Raw genomic sequence first — 24,613 nt, forward strand, 5'->3', positions numbered from 1 at the left:
TTGAGATATTCCTTTTAATGTAAAGGATTTTAAAGCAACCACCCAATGTTTGGTCTTTTGGGAATTGGGGACACATAGACCACTTTGACTGTTGTGCTTTAACCTATCCAAAGTGACCTGTGAGGGTACCAAGTTTCTTTTCATGATTTATTTTATTTGTTTGAAATGCAGAAAGAGAGAGAGAGAGAGAGAGAGAGAGAGAGAGAGATTTTCCATCAACTAGTTCACTGTCTCCCCCCTAAATGCCTATCGTAGGGTCTGCTGGTGTGGTAGAGCAGGTTAAATCTCCACCTGTGACCTCCATCCCATATCAGGGCACTAGTTGGAGTTCCAGATGATCCGTTTCCAGTCCAGTTCCCTGCTAATGTTCCCTGGGAAGGCAATAGAAAATGACCCAAATGCCTGGGCTCCTGACACCTATGTGTGAGATCTAGATGGAGTTCCTGGTTCCTGACTTTGGCCTGACCCATCACCACCATTGCTGCCATTTGAGGTGAGAACCAGAGGATACAAAATCTCTTTCTCTCTTTATCTCTCCATGTCTATCAGCCACTCTGCTTTTCAAATAAATAAAATAAATCTTTTTTTAAAAAAATGCCTGCAACAGCCAACATTGGGTCAGGCAAAAAGCCAGGACACTGGAACTCATTCCAGGTCCCCCATGTGGGTGGCAGGGACCCAAGTACTTGAACCATAATCTTCTGTCTCACAGTGTACACATTAGATAGAATCTAGAATTGGAAGTAGATTCAGAACTCAAGACCTGGCACTCTAATAGGGAATGTGGGCATCCCAACCAGTGTCTTAACTGCTGCACCAAATGTCTGCCCCAACTTTTGGTGGTTCTTACAAATGGATATGAAGAAACCCAAACATGATTTAGATTAACATCTGCATTCCAAGTGACAGGAGCTGTGTTGGTCAAGTAAAGATCTGGAACAGCAGCTACAATTGGAGTCACCACCTGATTCATTTTACAATAATCCATAAGCCATTCTCCAGTATTCACCCAAATTTTGCATGGGTCAAAAAGGTGAGGTATGTAGGGATGTGATGGGTTTTGCCATCTCTACATCTTTGATCCCTCACTGGTGCCCTTGAACTCTTCAAGTCCCACAGGGAGGGGGTATTGCTTCTAGTTTACCTATCTTGCTGGAGAGAGGACATTCTATGAGTTTCCACTTAGCTCTTCTACCATAAGAGCCTTATCTCTGGTCAAAGAGAAAATATAGGGATTCTTTATAGCTACTCTGAATTCACATCTAAGCTCTGAGGAAGCAACCACTTCCATAGACCAACTGGGTCTCTAGACCAACTGGTCCTACCCTGACTCAGATTTGGGCTAAGATTTCATCTATCACCTTTCCTATAAGCTCCCACTTTGACTTGTGGCCACAGTCACATTTTAGGTCTCAAGGAATTAAAATCAATTCAGAGACAATGTTCAGTATTCCCAGAATATCTGGTTATTTCCTTATTCCCAGCGCACAGTCACTCCTATGAATGTCTATGAGTCCCATTGGGAAAGCTTGAGGAAGAAGCTAAGGCATATAGTGCCATGTGGTGCTTGGAAAACTCGCTGAGTATCTCACATGCCACTAGAGTTGGGAAATGAAACACCTTCCTCTTGCAGGCTCTCTCCAGAACCATCTACTGAGAGAACTTTTCAAAGCTAATGTTATAAACCAAATCCCAAGTTAGTAGGAGGAAAGAAATAATTAAAATTAGAGAAGAAATACACAAAACTGAAACAAAAAACAATACAAAAGATCAGAAAAATAAGAGATGTGTTTTTGAAAAAATAAACAAAATTGATATACCGTTGGCCCAACTAACTAAAAAGAAAAAGAGAAAGAGAGAGAGAGAGAGAGAGAGAGAGAGAGAGAGAGAGAGAAGATCCAAATCAATAAAATCAGAGATGAAAAAAATACAAATAAAAAGAATCATTAGAAATTACTACAAGGAGCTGTATGGCAACAAATTTGGAAACCTAGAAGAAATGGATAGATTCTTAGACACATATAATCTACCAAAATTGAGTCATAAAGACATAGAAAACCTAAATGGACCAATAACCAAGATGGAAATTGAATCAATAATAAAGACCCTCCCAACAAAGAAAAGCCCAGGACCAGACAGATTCACTGCTGAATTCTACCAGACATCTAAAGAAGAACTAATTCCAATTCTTCTCAAGGTATTCAAAACAATTGAAAGGGAGGGAATCCTCCCAAACTCCTGTATGAAGCCTGAATCATCTTAATTCCTAAGCCAGAAAATGAAACAACAGAGAAACAGAACTATAGACCAATATCCCTGATAAACACAGATGCAAAAATCATCAATAAAATATTAGCTAATAGAATCCAACAACACATCAGAAAGATCATTCATTCAGACTAAGTGGGATTTATCCCTGGTATGCAGGGATGGTTCAATATTCAGAAATCAATCAATTATGTGATACATCACATTAATAAACTCAAGAAAGAATCATATGGTTATCTCAGTAGATGCAGAGAAAGCATTTGATAAATCACAACCTCTTTTCATGATGAAAACCTTAAACAAATTTGGTATAGAAGGAATATTCCTCAACACAATAAAGACAGTTTATGACAAACCCATGACTTGCATCCTATTAAATGGGAAAAAGCTGGAGCATTCCCCCTAAGATCTGGAACCAGGCAAGGATGCCCACTCTCACCATTGCTATGTAACATAGTCCTTGAAGTTTTAGCCAGAGCCATTAGGCTAGAAAAAGAAATCAAAGGGATACGAATTGGAAAGGAGGAAGCCAAACTATCCTTATTTGCATATGACATGATTCAATATATAGGGATCCAAAAGACTCCACTAAGAGACTGTTTGAACTCATAGAAGAGTTTGGTAAAGTAGCAGGATATAAAATCAACACTGAAAAAATCAACAGCCTTCGTATACACAGCCAATGCCTTGGAGACTGCTTTGGAGACTGGTTTATTTCACTTAGTATAATGGTTTCTAATTGCATCCATCTTGTTGAAAAAGACAGGCAGAACTTTTAAGATTAGTTCCATTCACAATAGCTCCAAAAATAATTAAATGCCTTGGAATAAATTTAATCAAAGATATCAAAGATCTCTATGATGAAAATGACAAAACACTAAGGAAAGAAATGGAAGAAGATATTTTAAAAATGCAAAGATCTTCCATGTTCATGGATTAGAAGAATCAATATCGTCAAAATGTCCATACTGCCAAAAGTAATTTACAGATTCAATGTGATCATAATCAAAACACCAATGACATTCTTTGCAGATATAGAAAAAATGATGCTAAAATTAATATGGAAAAACAAGAGACCCTGAATAGCTATAGCAATCTTATACAACAAGATCAAAGCCAGAGGCATCACAATACCAGATTTAAATACATACTACAGGGCAGTTATAACCAAAACAGCCTGATCTTGGAACATAAACAGACATGTAGACCAATGGAACAGACTAGAAACTCCAGACATCAATCCACACATCTACAACCAACTTATATTTGACAAAGGGTGAAAATCAATCCCTGGAGCAAGGATAGTCTCTCTAATAAATGATGCTGGGGAAACTGGATCTCCACATTCAGAAGTATGAAACTAGACCCATACCTTACATCTTACACAAAAATCCACTCAAAATGGATCAAAGACATGATTCTATGATTTGATACCATCAAATTAGTAGAGAACATTAGGGAGATTCTGCAACATATTGGCACAGGCAAAGACATTGGAAAAGACCTCAGAATCACAGGCAATCAAAGCCAAAACTAACAAATGGGATTACACCAAGAGAAGCTCCTGCACTAAAAGGAAACACTCAGCAAAGTGAAGAGGCAACCAAGAGGTAAATGACAGAATGGGAGAAAATATTGGCAAACTATACAACTGATAAAGGGTTAATATCCAGAATCTATAAAGAGCTCGAGAAATCCAACAACAACAACAACAAAACAAACAATCCAGTTAAGAAATGGGCAAAGGACTTGAACAGGCATTTTCAAGAGGTCATTCAAATGACCAACAGACACTTGAAAAAATGCCCAGGATCACCAACCAACAGGGAAATGCAAATCAAAACCACAATGAGGTTTCACCTCACCCCTGTTAGAATGGCTTTCATACAACAATTAACAAACAACAAATGCAGGCAAGGGTGTGGGGGGAAAGGTACCATAATCCACTGTTGGTGGGAATGTAAACTGATACAGCCACCATGGAAGACAGTATGGAGATACCTCAGAAATTTGAATATAGACCTACCATATGATCCAGCCATCTCACTCCTGGAAATTTATCCAAACCAAAAGATATCAGAATTTAAAAGGGTTTTTTGTACCCCCATGTTCATTGTAGCACAATTCACAATTGCTAAGATATGGAATAAACCCAGATGTCTATCAATTTTTCACTAGATAAAGAAATTATGGTATATATACACTATGGAGTACTACTCAGCTGTAAAAAAGTAAAATTCTATCTTTTTCAACAAGATGGATGCAACTAGAAACCATTATACTAAGTGAAATAAACCAGTCTCCAAAAGACAAATACCATGTTTTCCCTCATACAAGGTAACTAGTAGAGTACCTAAAACATAATGTTTAGAAGTGAAATGGACATTTTGAGATTTGATGATTTTTTACAGCCCTTGTCTCTTCTGTTGAGGAACAGCTTTTTTTTCTTCACATGATTTGTTGAACTCTTTACTTAGTGTAGGGTTAACTATACGATCATTAAGTAGACTGAAAATAGATCTTTGTAAAAATTAAGAGTGGGAATGTGAGAGGGCAGAGGAAGAAGGGTTGGAGCTTGGGTGTGAGGGAGGGTAGGAAAGGAAGTATCACTATGTTCCTCAAACTGTATATATGACATACATGACACTTATATAACTTAAATAAAACTTTTTTTAAAGGGAAAAAAGCCAATGTTATATTCTAGCTGACAATGAGGAAATGGTCACAAGATCCAGCTCTAGTATCACAAAGTAGGATAAAGAAGGGTAGTGGATGGGACTTGTTTTTAAAAATTGAGCACCTACAACCTGCCAGGCATTGTACTTGCTGCTGGAGATGCAGGATTAGAGACTCAATTTCCACCCTAGAGAATCACATAGCTTTATGGGGAGGGGGGAGCATTGGGAGTGGGTATAAGAGAGGAGTGCCCAGTGAACAGAGGTATCATAGGACGAGGGCATCTGAGCGTTCTGTGGAAACAGCTTTTCCCCACAGAAGTAGAGTTTGACCTGCTTCTTCCAGGGAGTAGACCGAAAACTGGGACAAAAAGAGGGTGTTAACAAACAGGGAATCCTCCAGATAATATAGGCAGGGAGTTAAGACAGCATGGGCATTCAGAGCACCAGAAAGAATTCAACAAGACTGTTATAAGAGGAAAGGTTAGAGATCAGATTGAGGTTGGTATCTTCTCTCTCTCTCTCTCTCTATCTCTATCTCTCTTGTGTGTGTGTGTGTGTGTGTGTTTAAGGTTGTTCCCTGTCCTACAAGATAGTTGAATGAATTCCAGAAAGTCACAGGACACAGGTTAAGATCCAAGTTTTGTAAGGGTAGAAAAAACTCACAAAGCCAAGGTTTGCAAGCAGAGGGACGTGCATTTTCCCAGGGTTGCTTTGCTCCCCATGGAGAAGCCTGAGCTATGGTGTGTAATGGACATGGGATCATGGAATGGGTTCTGTTCCAGTGGCTGGAGCCTGAGCTTATTTGGGAAAGACCTTATGGACCAAGTAGGCAAAAATATTCCTTTTTCTAAAATTTATTTTATTATTTGAAAGGCAGTGACAGAGAGAGAGAGAGAGAGAGAGAGAGAGAGATTCTTCTATCCACTGGTTCACTCCCCAAATGGCTGCAATGGCTAGGGTTGGGCCAGGATGAAGCCAGGAGCTGGGACTCCATCCTGGTCTCCTACATGGGTGGTGGAGGCATAAGTACTTGGACCATCTACTGCTGCCTTCCAGGCATATTATTAGGGAGCTTGATTGGAATAGGAGCAGCTGAGACTTCAAGCAGCACACATACAGGATGCTGGTACCACAGGCAGTAGCTTGACACACTGCGTCACAATGCCAGTCCTGAGAAAATATTCAGTAGCAGAATTTGCAAGTGGAATAGCACCAGGCTGGATTTGTGATACTAGGTACTTATAAGAATTTTCTGGGAAAGCCAGCTGCCCTGCATTTGGAGTGATGGGAAGTTCAAGTCATCATGCCAGAGGGAGGTGGTCTCTGGCCATGCAGGAAACAAGGCTTGGGTGTCACCTTCTTGTGAGGAAAAGGGGGTATCCCAAGTCTCCCTAGCTCCTTGGTAGGGCAATTCATGGTAGTCACTCAGTCTCACTGATGCAAGATGGTATCCACTGAATAGCAGAGAAACATGCAAACATCAAATAGCAAAGGGTTTACAGCCAGGTTAAGTAGCTTTGATTTTGACCTCTAAGGCAATAGGGACTGCAGAACTGTTCTGAGCAGTGACTTGCTCAATACAACCAGACTTGCAAGTTAAGAACAGTCCAGTAGTATGGAGGTCAGGTGTGGGAGCAGAGGTAGAGAAATGGCTAGAGCCAAAGGAGAAGAAGGGGTGACAGGGTGACGGGCACACAAGCAAAACAGTGGCAGAGAATGGAAAGGAAAAGATACAGGAGGTATCTGGAGAGAACTGGCAGGGTTTCTGGTCAACAACTCAATATGGGATGAGAGTTGCAGGAGAGATCAGGAGAAATCAGAGTTGACTTCCTGATTTCTAAGATCACAGGGACCACTAATCAAGAAAAGGCATATACGCACTTGAACCTCCACTCTCTTCCCACAAACTCGCTCCACCTGCAGATTTTTCCACCTCTCAGTTGAGGACTAGTCTGTTCTTCCAGTTCCTCCAGATAAAACCCCTGGGGGCAGCCTCCACCCTTCTTTTCTCTTGCCATATAGCCATCCTTTCGAAAAATCCCGAGGACTCTCTCTCTAAAATACACCCAGAATCTGAATACATCTGAACAGCTCCAGTGACCTGAGATCCAGCAACTGTTAACAACCGTTGCATCCGACTGGGTACTCAGGGGCACCTATCTTGTTTACAGTTTTATACAGCTGATGTTTGGAAGAACCTTACACAGACCAGCTTCTGGATCTGCACATGCCCAACGTTGCTTCTCCTTTCCCACCCATGCACTTCCAAGGCCAGGTGTTGCAGGACACTGTCCTACCAGATGCCACCTCTAGTGCAACTTCCTGCTACCATGTCAGTGGAGTTGGCACAACTGTTAGCAGTACTGCTAGTGGCCATTCCTATGCCAAGATGCCAAGACATGACCATGAACCGCATAAGTATGTCCACTGAACTCAAACCAAAATCTATCATCAACTCCGCTGCTCCTTAGCTGGATCCCCAACACACTACTAGCTCTCCCACAGGACAGGAAATGGTATGGAGAAGTTGGGGTGCAAAGAAGAAGAACTCCTACCCACCAGCTAATCCAGTGTCTTGATTTTCATATGTTCACAAAATCACATGGCCAACAATTCTCCCAGGCCTTTGGAAAGGGCCTTTGTGAGTGTAAGGTCTCAAAGCTAGTTTTTCCTTAGCCTCAAGATTTCAGTTTCTGGCATATTTTAAATTGCAACCTACACCCCTCCCCCAGGCTCCCCACCTTTCTCATTTGCATTTCCTGTTTCCATGGCACCACCACCTTTTAGGAACTGTATAGTTCTGCCCCTGGTAGCCTGAAAGCTTCCGGAAGGCAAAGATCTTTGTAGTTTGATTCACTGATGTTTCTCAAGTGGGTGAAAAGGGACCAAGTGCATAGTCAGTGCTCCACAAAGACGTGTGAATCAATGAATTAAATAGTGCATAAACCAGTGGATGAATGACCCACAGGTAATCTAGGATCAGGATTGTGGTAATCCAGGACTCAAAATTTAAAAATTTGTTTTTAATCCAGACTTTGCCTCTTAATCTTTCTGGGCCTCTGCTTCCTCGTGTATAAAGTTGGGTGGTTACTTACGCATTCACTTATTATATATTGCGACACAACTATGGTCAAGACAATGAAAAATCCGTCCTTTAAATCCTGCCATTCTTTCAAAACTCTCACCTCTCCTAAACCCCGCCCACAGGCCGCCCATCTTTAGGCCCCGCCCCCATCAGGCAGAGCCCGCCTTCGGCGCAGAGGCCCCGCCCCCTTTGCCGCAGTCATCCAATGGCCAAAATACACGGCTAGGCGATTCCTGAGGGAGATTTAGGTGTCCTGTTGGCGCCTGACCAGAGTCCAGGGGATGGTCATTTGTCAAGAGTAGTCATTTTCTCGAGCTGCATTTGAGAGGCGTAGTATCGTCCGCTGCCCTAAATTCCTCCCAGGAGTCGGAAAGGACTCTGGAGCCCCGCGGTTGCCCTCCCTAGGAGCCCCGGGTCTTCACTGGCCGAGTCTCTCGGCCCGCAGCATTCTGGGACTGGTAGTTTTCTTCTTCCAGGTTCCTCCCAGACTCGCTGATGGCCTAGACTCGCGTGACTACCACTCCCAGAAGCCCGAGCGAGTCGCCCGTCACGTGGCCCGCGAGGCCGCGGGACGGGTAGGCGGGACCGAGCCGGTGCTCCGCAGCTGTCGGAGACTCCCGGAGCCGGCGGGCCGCCGCGGCCCCCAGAGACCTCCGCCATGGGCCGTGCGGGCGGCGTGGCGGCGCATCTGCCGGCGTCCGGCCTGGACCTCTTCGGGGACCTGAGAAAGATGAACAAGCGCCAGGTAACGGGGTCCTGGGTGGGTGGCGCGGTCGCTGCCTGCAGTCCGAACTCCCGGGGAAGGGCTCCGGCGATTACGGCCGGGCGGCGGCCCGCAGTCCCGCACTGGGCTCTCGGAGGCCCTGGGTTCAGGTCCTCCCGGACCCACGTGTGGGCATATGCGTGTGCTTTCTTGGGGGGACGCTGGCCAGGACGGGGAGCAATGGATGTCAAACATGGTTGAGAGCGAGGAGAGACGAGCCGGGCGTGAGTGACAGCTGTCGGCGCGCGTTTGAAGGGCCGCTCGGGGGAGAGCGAGCAGATTTCCCGGTGGGGCCGCAGAGGCCTGGCCGCGCGCGGGTGGAAGTGGCAGGCGGGGAAGAACTTTGTGACCGTGGGAGCTGCCCAGCAGTTTCTTTCCATGCGTCCTTGCTTAGTGCGCGCTGTGCCTGGAGAGCGCATCGGCGGCGCTCGGCGTCCTGGACCGAACCAGTGTTCCGAGAGGGCTCCCAGGGCTCTTTCCTGGGCGGCTGGATCGACTTCTCAGCCCTGAGAGCACCTCGGAGGAAAACCTCCCTCCGGCGCGCTCAGCCTGTTACTGCACCTGTTACAGCGTGCGATCCTTATCTCTTCACTACACGGCAAGAGTTAGGCACTGGGGAAGACGCTGCCCCACGCAGGGAAAATGTGATTGCTTAAGCTTCGAGAGAGAGAATTGGGGGAACCTACAGGGCCTATTGTGATGGGTGCTAACACCATCACTATGTTGCTTACAGCACATAAGGAATTGTGCTAAGAAAAATGAGACTTTATCATGGGACTTTGAAACTGGCACTTGTTTCTTGAGTCGGCGGCATCCAGTTCCATTCGTTCCATTCTGTTGGGTACGGGGTGATGCCCACCACAGGACACAAGTTGCTCTTTGGGCATGGGTCTGTCTTTTCCCCCCTGACTGCTGCAGTGGGGTGAGGGAGTTTGAGGACTTGGATTTCATGAGCTACGCCGAGGACCCGATCGGCCAGGTGTGCACCACTGGCCAGGTGTGCACTCCTGTCAGTTTCTGCAGTTACGTGGCAGCGCATGTCACCGTCTGAGAAGCCAACAGCCCAGGTCCGGAGCAGGGACACAGTCCCCATGGAGCGCCTCCAGGAAATAGAGCTTTATTTAAAGTTCTAGACGGAGAGGGGAGGTTTCTGACATGCCTCTAAAACTGGTATGCATTACTCCCTCTCTAATTGAGTTACAATTGCAGAGCATCAGAGGCGGCTTTGGGGCGAGTGTACGGATCCCTCAGCTTGCCTGCCCTTTGCAAGGTCTGTGTGTTCCTGCTCTCCTTAATAAGGCCTGACGGGAGCTGGCTGGCTTGCCTGTTTGATAGTCTTCTAATTAAAATCCAGCGGTTCAAGTCCACTGCCGCTTGATACTGTTTTTTTTAAGCTTTGTCCTATTGCTTCTTTTTCTTTTTCCCTCCTAAGTAGCCTCCTCTGACACCCTGACAGCCTTGCAGGCTCCACCAGTCCCAGAAGACCCCCCTCCTCCTCCGCCCCTGCCTACTGGTGACTGAGGCAAGAGCTGCGCGCAGAACAAGGGCTCTTTGTTTCTGCAGTGAGCGAGAGAGGAAGCAACACAGCTACTGGCGTTCGCTGCGGCTCTGTCAGCCAGACTATCTGGTCTGAGACGTTTTCTCGAAACTCTTACCGACGCTGGCGATTTCGTCTTTGGTGGACAGTCTCCTAGTGTGGACTTCCTTCTGCTGTGCTAGGGCTATTAAGTGCTGCGTGTTCAAAGTTGCTAGGCAAGGAGGGCCAACAACAAAGCCTCAGTGACAAGTTCAGCTTTCGGGCGTTCAATCACAGCCACGTTTCTAGATTCCGTGATTTCAAGCCAATGCCAAGGTCAGCAGGTGCCTTAAGGGGTGGGCGTTAGGGGGCAGGTGTTTGGTGCAGTGCTGAGATACCACATCCATATCGGAGGGCTTGGGTTCAAGTCCTGGCTCTGCGTCCAATTCCAGCTTTTGCTAATGTGGACCCTGGGAGGCGGCAGGGGATGGCTCTAGTTCTTGGGCCCCTGCCACCCAGGTTGAAGACCCAGATTAAGTTCCAGCTTCCTGGCTTTGGGTGTTGTGGCCGTTTGGGGAGTGAACCAGCAGTTGCAAGCTCTCTCCAGCAGTCTGTTTCCACCTTTCCACCTTTGAGTAACTTTTTTTTTTTTTTTTTAATAAGGGTGTTGGAAGTGCCATCTGTGGTTTCATGTGTCACTTGCTTTTATTGAGCAGAGCCCTCTGGTTTGAAAACTGTCTCACAGTGGCAGGCTTTCCCGGCACTTTCCTGATCAGGTCTGTAATTCATAATGAAACGGTGGTTATTTTTCAATCTGTTTAAGCCACGCAGAGCAGGTGGGGGAGTTTTTGAACGTGGACTGCAGTGAGCATCTGCTTTCCGCTGGTGGCGCTTGCAAAGCTGGGTTTTGCTTTAGGAGCAACAGTGCAACATGGTACAGCCCCGCCCTCTCATTTATCCACTTGGGAATAAACAGATTTATGTATTTCCCCTTTTCTTCTTCAGTTCCCCTTTTCTTTCTCCTGGCAATATAAAGAGAATTTCAGTAATTGTTATTGACACAGTAACCAAGTAGTTACAAAATGGTATGTAGCTTCAATATTGAATTATATTTACTTTTCTGTTTTCACTTACTGTACCAAAATACCTTAACAGTTGTTTTAATTCACTTTTAATGTCCCCACTTTCAGTTGTATCCCTTATAACCGCCTGACATTATTTATTTTCACGCAGTTGTCACATTAGCAAGGGACAGCTGTGCGTTGTTTCAGATCAGAAGGTGTTCTTGGGTGTGTCACACTCTGTACAATGGTTATGTTGATAGCTGTGTGATAGTCTGTCCCATTTCACTGCCTTTAAATGCTTTCTTTCTCCTAGATTTTGGAATTAATCCATGTTCACCATTGGAATTTTAAAGAGTGGAGAATAGCTTAAAGAAGAGAATTCAGTGACCACACTCCCAGCATCCTAAGATGGCCTCTGTCAGCGTCTTGGGCGCCTCCTTGTAGTCGTGTAGTTTGCTGAGAGCCTACGCAGCTTCCGTTTTCCATCAACATTTTTCCAGTGTGCGCTCATGTCATGCAAGTTCTTTCTGTATTGTCTTAAATGGTGGAGTAATCGGCCATTTCTCCACCCCAGCTCAATCAGCTCGCCAGTGCCACTCATTTATTTGCATTTCCATGTTATTAGGCTTAGGATTGTGAGAAAAGATCTGTGGGCCATGATCCCCCATCTGCCTTTACTTTAGACTGACTCTAGAAGTAGTTATTGGACCAAGAAGAAAATCTGATACTAACGCCAGCTTGCTCTCAGAGTCGTTAATATTCCGGCCACAGAGGATTAGTGTGAAAACACAAAGCTTCAGACCTCCTGGTGGAAAAGGATGGGAGGAGGGAGGCCGGACTGTGGGCTTGGACGTTGTAAGTCTTTGTTACTTGTACTTGGGAAATTATCCTTTTAAGCGTTGACTTCTTGGGGGAGGGGATTTTAGGGTTTTTCTTTAACTGCTGGTTTGTTTCCCCTCACCATGTATTAAAGCTATTTATTTTACACTATTTATTCCAGTCACTGTTTGCCAGACCTATGTTGGGGGATGGTCTATGAACAAGGTCAAAATGACGCCCTCCTTGGTGGAGCTTACAGTCTGGTGTAAAAGACATGTTAAGTAAATATAGGTAAAATTATGATGGCGACGGCTGCTCCAAGGAGGTGCGGGGCGCAGTCAGAGCATAGAACAGGAGGACCCAGGCTGGCCTGCCGCGACGGTTGGCAAACTCCAGTGCGCTGCCTGTTTTTACAAATAAAGTTTTCTGAGAACACAGCTTTGCTCATTCTCACGCGCTGTCTGTAGCCTCTTTGCCACCACCAGGGCAGCGTTCCGTGGTTTCAGCACACACAACGTGGTCTGTAACACAAAAACAGCTCCTGTCTGGCCCTTTCTATACGAAGTGCTGTCATCAGGGCTAGCAAGTCAAGAAAGTGATTCCCAGAGGCGGCTGAGTAGTTGGTGCACCCAGGGCTCCGGGCAGGTAGCCCTGTGGGCAGAGGCAGTGGCTGGGCTGGGGTTAGGAGGGCCGGGAGCAGAAAGGACGGGTGCTGCTGGAGGCACCGACGGACGCAGCGGGCAGGGAGAGCTCACCACCGCAGCCAGGGAGTCACAGCGCCTTGAAGGGCATACTGAGGCCTTCTCTCCATTCTCAGAGCAGTGGAGTGCAATTGAAGGGCTGTAAGAGGGGCATGGACAGGAGCAGAGGTGGTGTGCAAACGAGGACTGAGTGTGGACATCAGGAGACCCGGCAGAGGCTCCTGCGGGGCCCGGATGGGCTCTGTAAGTGAATGAGACTGGTGGCAGTGGGAACAGCCAGAAGGAAGAGACTCCAGAAGTGTCTCGACGGTAGCGTGGGTAGAGGGTGGCTACAGAGAGCTGGCTGAGATAGGCATCACGTCTCTGAAAGCTGTTTGGAGAAGTTCAGTTCAGCTTTGACACCCTCGGGTTGAGTTTCTTTTAAAAACATCCAGGTGGGGGCTGGTGTGGCCTAACAGGTTAAGCCACTGCCGCAGTGCTGGCATCCCAGTAGTGCCTGCTCAACTCCTGTCTGCTCCACTTGGAAGCCAGCTCCCTGCTAACGCGTCTGGGAAAGCAGCAGCAGCAGCAGATGGGCCAAGTCTTTGGGCCCCTGCACCCACGTGGGAGACCTGAAGCTCCTGGCTTCAGCCTGGTCCAGCCCTGGCTGTTGTAGCCATTTGAGGAGTGAACCAGCGGATGGAAGAGCTTGCTCGCTCGCTCTCTAACTCTGGCTTTCAAATAAATAAAATAAATTAAAAAAAAAAAATAGACCCAAGTTGAAAGGTCTGGCAGGCAGTTGGGGACGTCAGCATGGGGAGCAGCGGCAGGTAAAGGAGCTGGAACAGGCAGAAAGCAAAAAAGGTGGCGGAGAGTGGCTTCCGAGACTTCTCCCTGGGCGGGAGCTGTTCTGAGGGGCTTTGCTGTGTAGGAGAGGAGAGGAGAGAGTAGAATTGGGGGAGGGGGACTGCGAGCTGGGCCTTAAGATGGGAGGGACTGAGCCTGATGGGAGGAGAGATAGGGCAGTGGTTCAGCGGGCAGTGCAGCAGGGTCTGAGGCGTGCTCCCGGCCCTTCCCTGCCCCGTGAGCTTGCCAGTCCTTTTCCCAGAGGCAGGGCAGGGCCTCCCCAGCTGTGGTCTGAGACCTGCAGCTGCAGCAGCACCTGGGGACTGCTTGGAAATGCAGTTCTCCTTACGGTATGCTGACATTTCAGAGCCGCCGCCATAAGAGACTGTCTACACACTCCAAGTCAGAACCTAAAGCCGTGGTGCACGTCCCTATGAGGGCTTCCTGTCTAACTGCGCTTCTCCAGGCCTTGTGCATTTTTAAAAAAGATTTATTTATTTGAAAGGCAGAGAGACAGAGGCAGAGAGACAGAGAGAGAGAGGTCTTCATCCGCGGATCACTCCCCTCATGGCCACAATGGCTGGAGTTGTACTGATCTGAAGCCAGGAGCCAGGAGTTTCGTCTGAGTCTCCCACTTGGGTGCAGGGACCCAAGGACTTGGGCCATCTTGACTGCTTTCTCAGGCCATAGCAGAGAGCTGAATTGGCAATGGAGCCGCTGGGACTTGAACCAGCGCCCATATGGGATGCTGGCACTGCAGGTGGCAGCTTTACCTGCAATGCCACAGTGCTGGCCCTAGGCCTCATGCATTTTAAAAACTGTCTTGCTGGGGCCGGCGCTGTGGTACAGTGGGTTAATGCCCTGGCCTGAGGTGCCAGCATCCCATATGGGCACCGGTTCTTGTCCCAGCTGCTCCTATTCTGATCCAGCTCTCTGCTGTGGCTTGGGAAAGCAGTGGAGGATGGCCCAGGTCCTTGGGCCCCTGCACCCATGTGGGAGACCTGGAGGAGGCTCCTGACTTCAAATCGGCTCAGCTCTGTCTGTTGTGGCCATCTGGGGAGTGAACCAGCGGATGGAAGATCCCCCCCCCCCCACCTCTCCTCTCTCTGTGTAACTCTTTCAAATAAGTAAATAAATCTTTTTTTAAAAAAACTGTCTTGCTGTATTTTTTTAAAAAATTTTATTTATTTGAAAGAGTTACATGGGGTGGAGGGAGGAGAAAGATAAAGTGAGATCTTACACCCCCTGTTTCGCTCCCCAAGTGGCTGCAACAGCCAGGGGTGGGCAAGGCTGAAGCCAGGAGACAGGAACTTCTTCCAGATCTCCCATGAGGATGCAGGGGCTCAAGGATTTGGGCCATCTTCCACTGCTTTTCCAGGAGTATTAGTAGGGAGCTGGATCAGAAGTGGAGCAGCCAGGACTCCAACAGGCGCCTATATGGGATGCCGGCACTGCAGGCAGCAGCTTAGCCCGTTATGCCACAGTGCCGGCCCCTATCTTGCTGTATTTTAAACTGTGTTCGAGTCTGCATTTCAAACTATATCGTCCTCAGAAAGAGTCCACACCCCCATATTCTTAGTTAAAATTAAATTGGGGGTATTTGAAGAAAACGGTGCTGTTCAAAGCCGTGTGGTCTGGTCCAGGTTCCAGGCTCACTGCAGATGTTCTGGTAAGCTGGGAGGTAACTCGGGCAGGATCTCCCCTGTGGCATTTGTCTTCCTCTGAAACATCACTGAAACTACAGCAAGGAGATTTGAAGGGACATCAGTTACTCCGAGATACGGAGTCCAGGGAAGGAGAGATCAGCACAATACTAGAAGCTAGAGAGAGATGGGAGAACCTGAGGAAGCCGGAATCCGAAGGGGCGGGGGCAGGGGGAAGCTAAGGATGTACTCCACTGCACACACCCGAGGCTTGGCAGGGCGGGCGTCTCTGTGAAGCGGGGTAGGGCCAAACTGCGTTAGAGTGCGTGGAGGAGCTGAGAAGCAGGAGAGCCTGGCTGGCCCGTCCTCTCTACTCAGATGTCTTCCCCCCAGCAGAGGTCTGGAGGTTTACCCCTGGAGGGGTCAAGAGACGTTTCCTGCCTGGCCTGGGGGAGGGTTGGATACTGTCCGTGAGTGGCTCCACATACTGCAGGTCGAGGATGGCAAGACAGAAGTGAAGGTGGCCATCTTGAAAGGACAGAGTCCTAATGCCTTGGCGAGACCAGTGCCAGAACAAGTGTATTCGGCCAGGGGAGAAGGGAACTTGGATTAGAGATGCTGGGTCAGAATTCTCCATGCTAGGGCGTGTTGCTGGGAGTAGCTGGTCCACGGGGAGGGAAGGGGGTCACTGGAGATGAGCAGGACCAGGAATTGAGACGGAGGGCTGGAGAGACCAGCCCCATGGCTCTGCCAATCACATTGACACCACAGGAGTTGCGAAGGGGAAGACTGAGCTGCCCCAAGTCAGGAGGCTTCCTGCAGGACATGGAGGACTCCAACCTGGGGCTGCCCATCGGTGGCCACTGTGAGCCTCCCTCGGTAGGCACCAGCAGGGAGCTGGAGTCGGGAATGGAGTTGGGACGTGGACCTAGGCACTGCTATGTGGGTTGTGGGCATCCCAGCTGGCTCCCTAACCACCATGCCAGACACTTTCACTTCCTGCCTGTGTTCTTAACTGGGTATTTGTTTACCTTTCAGATCACAGTGTAAACGTCCAGATAGCTATGAAGTTTTTGTTCACTGGTAAAATGTAATTTTCAGAAGCAGAATGATTCATAGCTAAGTCCTCACAGGTGTCTGTTTGAGGCCATGGGGGTAAAGGACAGTTGCAGGTGCACCCGCACGACATGTGCCCGGCCTCCAGGGTTAGACAGCTGCCGTCTGCGCAGAGCTGTGTTGGTGTCTGATCTAGAGCAGGCGGCTCTGGTGGTGGAAGCTGAGTGCCCTCGGAACCCTTTGGGGGTTAAGGTACTGGGGAATCCCAGAGCATTTAGTGGGGCTGCCTTGGGGCTGTAGTAAAGTGAGCCCCATGGATTAGTCTTGAAGTATTAGAAGGCTTGTTCCGTAGATAAGTGTGTAAATTGGAAGGCACTGGATAGCTTATGCCATGGATCAGAGTTTAAGTTCTACCTAAGCCTTCCTTGTGTGAATTAGTTCCACGCCCCACACTTGTCTTATTTCATGAGTGCTGCTTCTGCGCTGGCTGGTGAATGTTCTGCCATTGGTGTTCACTCGGGATCTGGCTTTCTCGTTCCAGCTCTATTACCAGGTTTTAAACTTTGCCATGATCGTGTCTTCCGCACTCATGATCTGGAAGGGCTTGATCGTCCTCACCGGCAGCGAGAGCCCCATCGTGGTGGTGCTGAGGTAGGTCCTTCTGTGCCCCACACCTGCTGCCCCGGGATCGCAGAGCAGACTGGCCCTGAGCGAGGACCTGGATTTGAATGGCATGACTGTTAGCTTCTTCTTTACCTGGGGACATTTTAGAGCTTTGCTCTTACTAATGCCAGTGCATTTAATCCACTTGAACCCACAACTTCATAAAAGGTGTTCATGCGGAGGTTGTATACAAGTTGGTCTCTAAATGTAACCAATTTAAGAATTAGTCACTTGGTTTTCTTTGAACAGTTAGGCAGGGAGTGACCCTCAGTGCCTGGCACTGTGCCTGGTAGTTCTGGAGCGGCTGTGAGTGGCTGCTTTGGTCTTGAGACCATCCAAAGAGTGCAGTTTACTTTAGAAAGGAGAAAGGCTTGACAGTCAGTTTGAAAGCAAATGGCCATGTTTGAGAGCCAGAGGTGCTTCAAGATGCTCTCTGTCCAGTGTGTCACAGGTCACTGACTCTTAGGGTTGGCGGGGCTAGAATCCCTTGTCGTACGGGTGGCGTGGAGGGCTGTCACAGGCTGGTGGACAGAGCCACGGCTGACCAGTGCAGCTTAGGCCAGGACACGGGGCTCTTGGCTCCCGATCCAGTGCCCTTTCCTTCCTGTGGGCCCTGCTGCCCTGTCCTGGCCACGGCACGGCACACACTCGTCCAGGCCACCCAGCGTGAGTGGCCCAGGGCCACGCTTGTAGAGACAGGGAGCTTCCCCAAGTGCACAAGCCCGAGGGCAGCACGGCTCTCAGCAGAACGGAGGGGCCTCCGAGTCACCAGAGTTCACGCTGTGCCCCAGAACCGATTAGGAGGGAGCTGGGGCCGAGCTAATGGACTCTGGACACCTTAGCCTTGCTTCCGTTTTATGCACTTTATGTGGTTCTGTGTGTACTTTCTCCTAACGTTCCATTTGAAGAAAGAATTTTTAGGCTTTCTTTTTTAAAAACAAAAAGGAATGACAACTTTCAAGTTTGGACGGGCCCTCTGACTGGACAGATAAGGACTCCTGGGCTCGGTGGGGCCACGTCACGAGCGTCTCCCAGTGACCGCTGGCCGAGTCCCCTCTGGCCGCCCTCTAATCGCGTGTACCCACCCACAGAGTGACTAAGGCTGTAGCCCCCAGGGACTCTGCTCACGGCATCCATGATGGCTCTGGGGCAGTATGGCTGTCAGCCTAAGGCAGTGAGTGACATCCTTGCGAGACTTGCGGCCCGGTGTGGGAGGCGAAGGTGACTTGGTGTGTGTCAAACATGTGGAGGAACCGCCTTCCTGCTGAGCCGTGGTGGCGACCCTGATGCCAGCCCGCAGTGGGCTCTTCCCACCTCTGCAGCTCGCACAGAGTGCTGTCCACTTGCGAGCAAACAGCGTGCCCTGGGACGGGGGTAAACGGGATAAACCCCACCCTACCCCCAGCTGCTTAGTACTTGGTTGGCTTTTTCCTTTCTCTTCTCTCTCCCTTTCTTACTCAGATCCTGAATGCTGGATCTGCTGCCATACTTAGTGGCACTGGTGTCACATGAACAAACCCCTCCGGCAGGTCCCCGGTGGCCCTGCATATCTCCTTGCGGCCTCCGGCGTCTGCTGGGAGGTGTGCAGGGGCCACGCTGGGTGTGAAGGGAGGGCCAGCTTCCCGGGCCGGTGGCTCCCATTGTGAGCCGTGTGTCCTCTCAAGCCCCACATGGTCCCTGCCCACTCGGCAGCGCCCGCTCACTCACCCCGGCTGCACAGCCCCTAGAAAGCCGACTTCCAGCTCTCACGGTCTGCTCCCTCGTGAAGACACAGCATGAGCATATACAGTGGAGTCCGGTTTTCTCTCATTTCAGCTTTCAGTAGATTGCAGCTGACTTGGAACCCACTGAAGACTGACGCATGGGTTTAAACCGACCTCGTGCGGGACTGTTTATCCTCCTCCAAGTCAAACCCGCCAGCAGGTGTTAGAACTGGGCTTCTGTAGAATGATGCAGCAGCAGGCCAAAGACGGGGTTCACATTTGGCCCCACCCCTGAGCTTGGCTTCAGGGCACGTCCTCCTCCCCGGATGTATTCGTTGGCTTCTCATTCCCTGAACAGCAGCAGCACCCTGAGGGCTGAGGATCTGCTGCAGAGTGAAAGAGCTGCCCTCAAGGACTGCCCAGCGGGGGCCGGCGCCATGGCTCACTTGGTTAATCCTCTGCCTGCGGCGCCAGCATCCCAAATGGGTGCCGGGTTCTAGTCCTGGTTGCTCCTCTTCCAGTCCAGTTCTCTGCTATAGCCCAAGAAGGCAGTGGAGGATGGCCCAAGTGCTTGGGCCCTGCACCTGCATGGGAAACCAGGAGGCGGCACCTGGCTCCTGGCTTCAGATCGGCGCAGTGTGCCGGCTGTAGCAGCCATTTGGGGGGGTGAACCAACGGAAGGAAGACCTTTCTCTCTCTCTCTCACTGTCTATAACTCTGTCAAATTTTTTTTAAAAAAAAAGAAAGAAAGAAAGAAAGGACTGCCCAGCAGCTAGCGCCTGTGGTTCTGAATGAGCAGAGCTGCGTGGCTACAGACGTAGGAAGGCCGAAAAGTGCAGCTTTTACTTCAGAGTCCACGTTACTCTTGGTTCTTTTTCTACCTAATAAAAGTTGCAGATGGGCCTGCTAGTGCCCTTGTCCTACGTAGATCCAAGAGAGAATATGTCATCACTGGGAGCCATCAGAAGGAAACGCTGTGACCTGCGTTATGGTCCTGGGCCTCCTTGCCTGTTGATGAGTTAGCGCTGACTGCTGTTGCTTTTTATCACCCTGGGCACACGGGCATCGCTGATGTGCACTTTGTGTTTCTTTCTAGCGGCAGCATGGAGCCAGCCTTTCACAGGGGAGACCTCCTGTTCCTCACAAATTTCCGAGAAGACCCGATCAGAGCTGGGGAAATCGTTGTTTTTAAAGTGGAAGGACGAGACATTCCAATAGTTCACAGAGTAATCAAAGTCCACGAAAAGTAAAGAGGCTTTACTTCTTTCTGGGTTTGTCTTGTACATTCTTGGTAGACGGTTGCAGAGTGGGCAAAGCACTAGATACGTTCCATTCACTAACCAGGCGGCTGCGCACCCGGGACACAGCCCTTCCCTATGGCGGGAGTGATACAGCACACGCAGTGAATCGCAGGGTGATTACGTTACCCGTGAACTCCTGTTTAGGAAAGCACTTCAGAAACTTAAATTGTGGCGCACAGGTAAGGTGGCACCTATTCTAACAGTCCTTACTGGAAGGAGACTCAAAATCAAATCACATTGCAAGAGAGGGCGAATTTGATATGAGGATTATTTTCTGAAATGCAAAAACTTCAGCTCCTTCTGGGTGTCACTTGGGCCACGGGGACCTGCTAACAGCAGTGGTGGCCCTGGCTGGACGACAGCTCCTTCCCCAACTCCTCCCACAAGGTGCTTGTTGAACATCCTGCGTGAATGCTGCCCCTGCCAGCCTTGCCTGTTTCTTAAGTGCCTGTGGTGACTTACCAAGACCCTAACCTGGAACCAGAACCATTGACTTCAAGTTCAAATACTTCTGTAAGAGTACGTCACGTGACTCGTATTTTATACACTTGTTCATGTGCCTTTAGAGAGCTTAGGGTAGCATTTCACGACGTGAGAGCGCAGGGTTTAGGTACGTGCATTTTCAAGTAATGCAGCGTTCTGTGCGCTGAGTGGCTGTGTGACTGACCTGTAACCATTTGCACGTTTGCAGTGTTAGATTCCTAGTCTGCCTACTGCTTCTATTGTTCCCCGAAGACACTGCTACCTGTGACGCTCACTCCGGGTTTCTCTAAACACGGGAGCAGTCCAGTGTGGGTTGGTGGTGCAGCGCTGGTACCGCACCAGTGGTTACTTGGCATCTGTACTGCTTACGAGGAAGAAACGCACTCAGTATAAAGTGGCGGTACTCTCGCCGGGTTACAAGAGACTTCTAAGGAAGACAAGTGGTTCAGAGCCGAGGCGATGAGGAGGCTGTGCTGTGGTTTGTGTGCGTTCCAGGACACCACAGGACCCTCATCCTCTCGCCTTGCTCTCTAACTGTGGCTGCAAGTCAGCTGTTCTTTTTGGTGCCACCTCAAATCCTTGTCGTTCTTTAAATTTTATCTCATTCTAAAGGGTCATTTTTTCATTTGTCTTATTGGAAGTCCCTCTTGATAGTCCATACCACCACACTGTTGTGTCTGCGTGTCCAGACCATCGAACGCTAGTTTAGTATGCTTAAAATTAGCCCTGTATGTCTCTGCCACATTGGGTTTACCCATTGTGGTTCTTGCTTCTTGCAAGTGGGATTTTATTCATTTTGCTCAGCAGTGAAGGCACTAACGCATTAACTCTGTGCTTGACAAGGAGGACAGCTAAGGGCACACTGTGTCCGCATTGCCCCGGGCTCCAGTCTGGTCTGGGACCGAGTCCACACTAGGCACGAGGAGGGGTAGAATCCACGCCAACAAATCGGCCCACAAGGCTTAGAAGGGATGAGGTGATCCGAGCCCAACACAGGCCACGAAGTGAGTGTTGTGGCTCCGTCTCCGACCTCTTCGGACTTGGGTGAAGGACCCAGTAAGCCCGGGAAAGCTCATTATCCACAGTTTCGCGTTGATGTATGCCGAGGCTGCTCCCGAGAGAATCTCACAGAGCCTGTTCACATGGATTCTGCCCGGGAAATGGCACTAAAACTTATTTTGCTGTTAAAAAATGTCACGTACTATCTTTTTCTTCATTGCAAGAGGGCACGGGGTGAGAAGTTGCTGTGCTGTGCCGGCAGTGGTCACTGGCTTGCCAATGGCCTTGTGCTTGCCTGTGCTCCTTGGTTGTCAGGGTTACTGGAGTGTTCGACTTTACGTCTACAAAATGGTTATTAGATTTCTGATTCAGTGGAATGGTTCTCTGTACACAGTCGTCTTCGACCAAAGGAAGGCCTTTGCTTTTCTAAATGCTTATGTCTGACTACAAAGTTTCAGGGAAATGTAATTTTTTAACGATGCTGTGCGGGAAGTAGTTTTTGATGGGACATTATTTTGCTTTCCAGAGATAATGGAGACATCAAATTTCTGACTAAAGGAGATAATAATGAAGTAGACGACAGAGGATTGTACAAAGAAGGCCAGAACTGGCTCGAGAAGAAGGATGTGGTGGGAAGAGCAAGAGGGTGAGGAAGCACTTTCGGGTTCCTCTGGGAGGGTCAGAACCCGGAACACACTCACAACTAGGGGCACTGGCTTCGGGGGATGCTGGGACCACTGCTTACAAACGTGGCCTCTCAGGAGAGTACTAACACCTGAGGTTTGTGCTGTGAAGACCAAGCACAGCCTGAAGCAGAGTGATGGCGCCTCGGGTCCAGCTTGCTCCACAGAGGTGCTCCTGTCTCCATGCTCTCGGGCTGCTTTACGCTGGCTTTGGGAACACGCTCACATTTGGGTGTAAGTGATGGGGTTCACATTGGCATTCACTGCCCAGTAGACTTGCTACCTCTGAAAAGCTCTGTGGAATTAAAGTAGTGATGGCGCAGGCATTTGGACTTGCAGATCAGAAACCTTGGGTTTGATCCCTGCCTCTGATTCCTGCTAGTGCAGACCCAGAGAGGCAGCGGCACTGGCGTAAGTGATGAAGTTACTGCCGCCCACATGGGAGACCTGCATGGAGTTCCCGCTCCCAGCTCTGGCCTGGTCTAGCTTTGGCCTATTTGTGGAAGTCTCCCTCTGTCTGTCAAATAAATCAATCTTAAAATAATGATAATGTTTTTAAATTACAAGCTATGTGGTATAAGAGCTTCATTTAATAACACTTCTTTATATAAACTAGCTGAATCTTATTTCTCTCCTAAAAAAAAAAAAAAAAGAAGTATTTTTTGGGCCAGATTGCCTGTTCTGTTTGTCCAAGTGGCTCAGTTAATTATTTAAGCTGTGGCAAGTGAAGACAGAGAGCCTTGGTGGCCCAGATCCTGCGCGTACTTAAAGTCGTCGTCCTGTCCGTCAGCTCTGATGCTTTTCACTAGAGTCAGGGTAAATATCATCCCTACAGTCCCTGAAAGGTTTCCTCCTAGGCTGGTTGATGTCTTTTGCAAATGTTGCTATCGTATCATAAACCACTTTTATATCCCTCGGTTTTTCTCCCACAATTTAGGTTTTTGCCCTATGTTGGCATGGTCACCATAATAATGAATGACTACCCCAAGTTCAAGGTAGGAATTTGTGTGTCTGTCAGGGTTGTAAGTGTCAGTGCTTTTCCTGGTGGGGCGGTGGAGCTGCAGTCTTCCTCCAGTGTTCTGCCGTTAGTGTTGCTGCAGAGTATTTGCAGTGAACCAAAAATTAACATAAGCACTTAAATTATTTAATCTAGCTGCTTTGACCTTTCATACTCTGTGCTTTGCAGTGGCAACTGTACATGCGTTGTCTTTTTGTTATGGAAATTCGCAAACATACAAAAAAGTAGTACGATAAACCAGCATTGCTTCTTTCCCAGATTCAACAAAAATGGTTTTTTAGTTTTGATAAACATCACTTGAAAAACAACAGGAAGCCTATGCGGAAATACGGGCTTCTCTGTGTGTCAGTGCCCATGGATACATTTCAGGTTTTGACCATGACGTGGCCTGGAACAGCTAATCTGGGGAACAGGCCATCTTCTGACCCCTCCTCAGCCCAGTATTGAACAGACTGCCCCGAATACCTGTGCAGACCCGCTGGTTTGTGCCCTCACATGATTTCCCGCTGTGTTTTCTTTACAGTACGCCCTCCTGGCCGTGATGGGTGCATACGTGTTACTAAAACGTGAATCCTAAAATGAGACACGGTTCCTGGGACCAGACTGAGATGAATTCTGTTGAAAAAGAGAAAAACTAATATATTTGAAATGTTCCTTTATAAAAGGAAACAGTGTGGAGACGTTTTTGTCTTGTCCAAATAAATGATTCATCAGTAATGCTGTTTTTCTTTGGTGGACTCTGATTGGAATCTGCTGTCTCTTGGCCACTCCTGGCAGTCTCTCTCTGTGGCTGCACCAGTTAGGGGCCTGACCTGCCAGTGGGGACCCTGCAGTCTGCGGGGCCTGGTTGCAATGTCTGAATTTCAGAACCAAAATTCTTACATTAATATGACATTTCAGGGAGGTGGGGGATAGAGGGGGAACAAACAGACCCTTCCAAGGAGATGGCTTCTTGCTTATGAAAGTGTAATCTGATCAATTAATAAAGCCTAACACCTTATAGAAGGAAGGGCTGCAGTCTGCTTTGTTTTTGTGCTGTGATATGTCTTAATATGATTTAAATTATTTGCAAAGCATTAAAACCTTTGGGAAAAAATGCACAAAAACAGGGACCAGCATTTGGCACAGCTGTCAAGTTGCAGCTTGGATGCCTGCATCCTGTATTGCAGTGCCTGGGTTCGAGTCCCAGCTACTCCACTTCTGATCCAGCTTCCTACCTATGTGCACCTGGGAGGCAGGGTGATGGATCAGATAGCTGGGTCCTTGCCCAGCTGGGGTTCTGGGCTCCCGGCTTTGGCCTGACTCAGCCCTGGCTGTTGCAGGCATTTGGGAAGTGAACCAGTAG

The 24,613-nt window shown here is 48.5% G+C and overlaps 1 protein-coding gene across 1 annotated transcript; it reads left to right on the forward strand.

The window, feature by feature from the left end:
• Window positions 1-8,645: 8,645 nt before the first annotated feature.
• On the forward strand, window positions 8,646-23,985 carry SEC11C (SEC11 homolog C, signal peptidase complex subunit). Its single transcript, XM_062201754.1, has 6 exons — window positions 8,646-8,776; window positions 16,960-17,069; window positions 19,881-20,030; window positions 22,094-22,213; window positions 23,188-23,245; window positions 23,792-23,985. Exons 1-6 carry the CDS (start codon window positions 8,690-8,692, stop codon window positions 23,843-23,845), a joined length of 579 nt encoding a protein of 192 aa, XP_062057738.1. The 5' UTR covers window positions 8,646-8,689; the 3' UTR covers window positions 23,846-23,985.
• The last annotated feature ends 628 nt before the right edge of the window (window positions 23,986-24,613 follow it).

Source organism: Lepus europaeus, chromosome 9 (assembly GCF_033115175.1).
Source record: "Lepus europaeus isolate LE1 chromosome 9, mLepTim1.pri, whole genome shotgun sequence".
NCBI classification, from domain to species: Eukaryota; Metazoa; Chordata; class Mammalia; order Lagomorpha; family Leporidae; genus Lepus; species Lepus europaeus.

Excerpts from the sequence above, each read along its gene's own strand:
- SEC11C (XM_062201754.1), top strand. The coding sequence starts at position 8,690 with ATGGGCCGTGCGGGCGGCGTGGCGGCGCATCTGCCGGCGTCCGGCCTG. Across the intron at positions 20,031-22,093 it reads GTAATCAAAGTCCACGAAAA|AGATAATGGAGACATCAAAT; the intron begins GTAAAGAGGCTT and ends TTTGCTTTCCAG. Across the intron at positions 23,246-23,791 it reads ATGACTACCCCAAGTTCAAG|TACGCCCTCCTGGCCGTGAT; the intron begins GTAGGAATTTGT and ends TTTTCTTTACAG.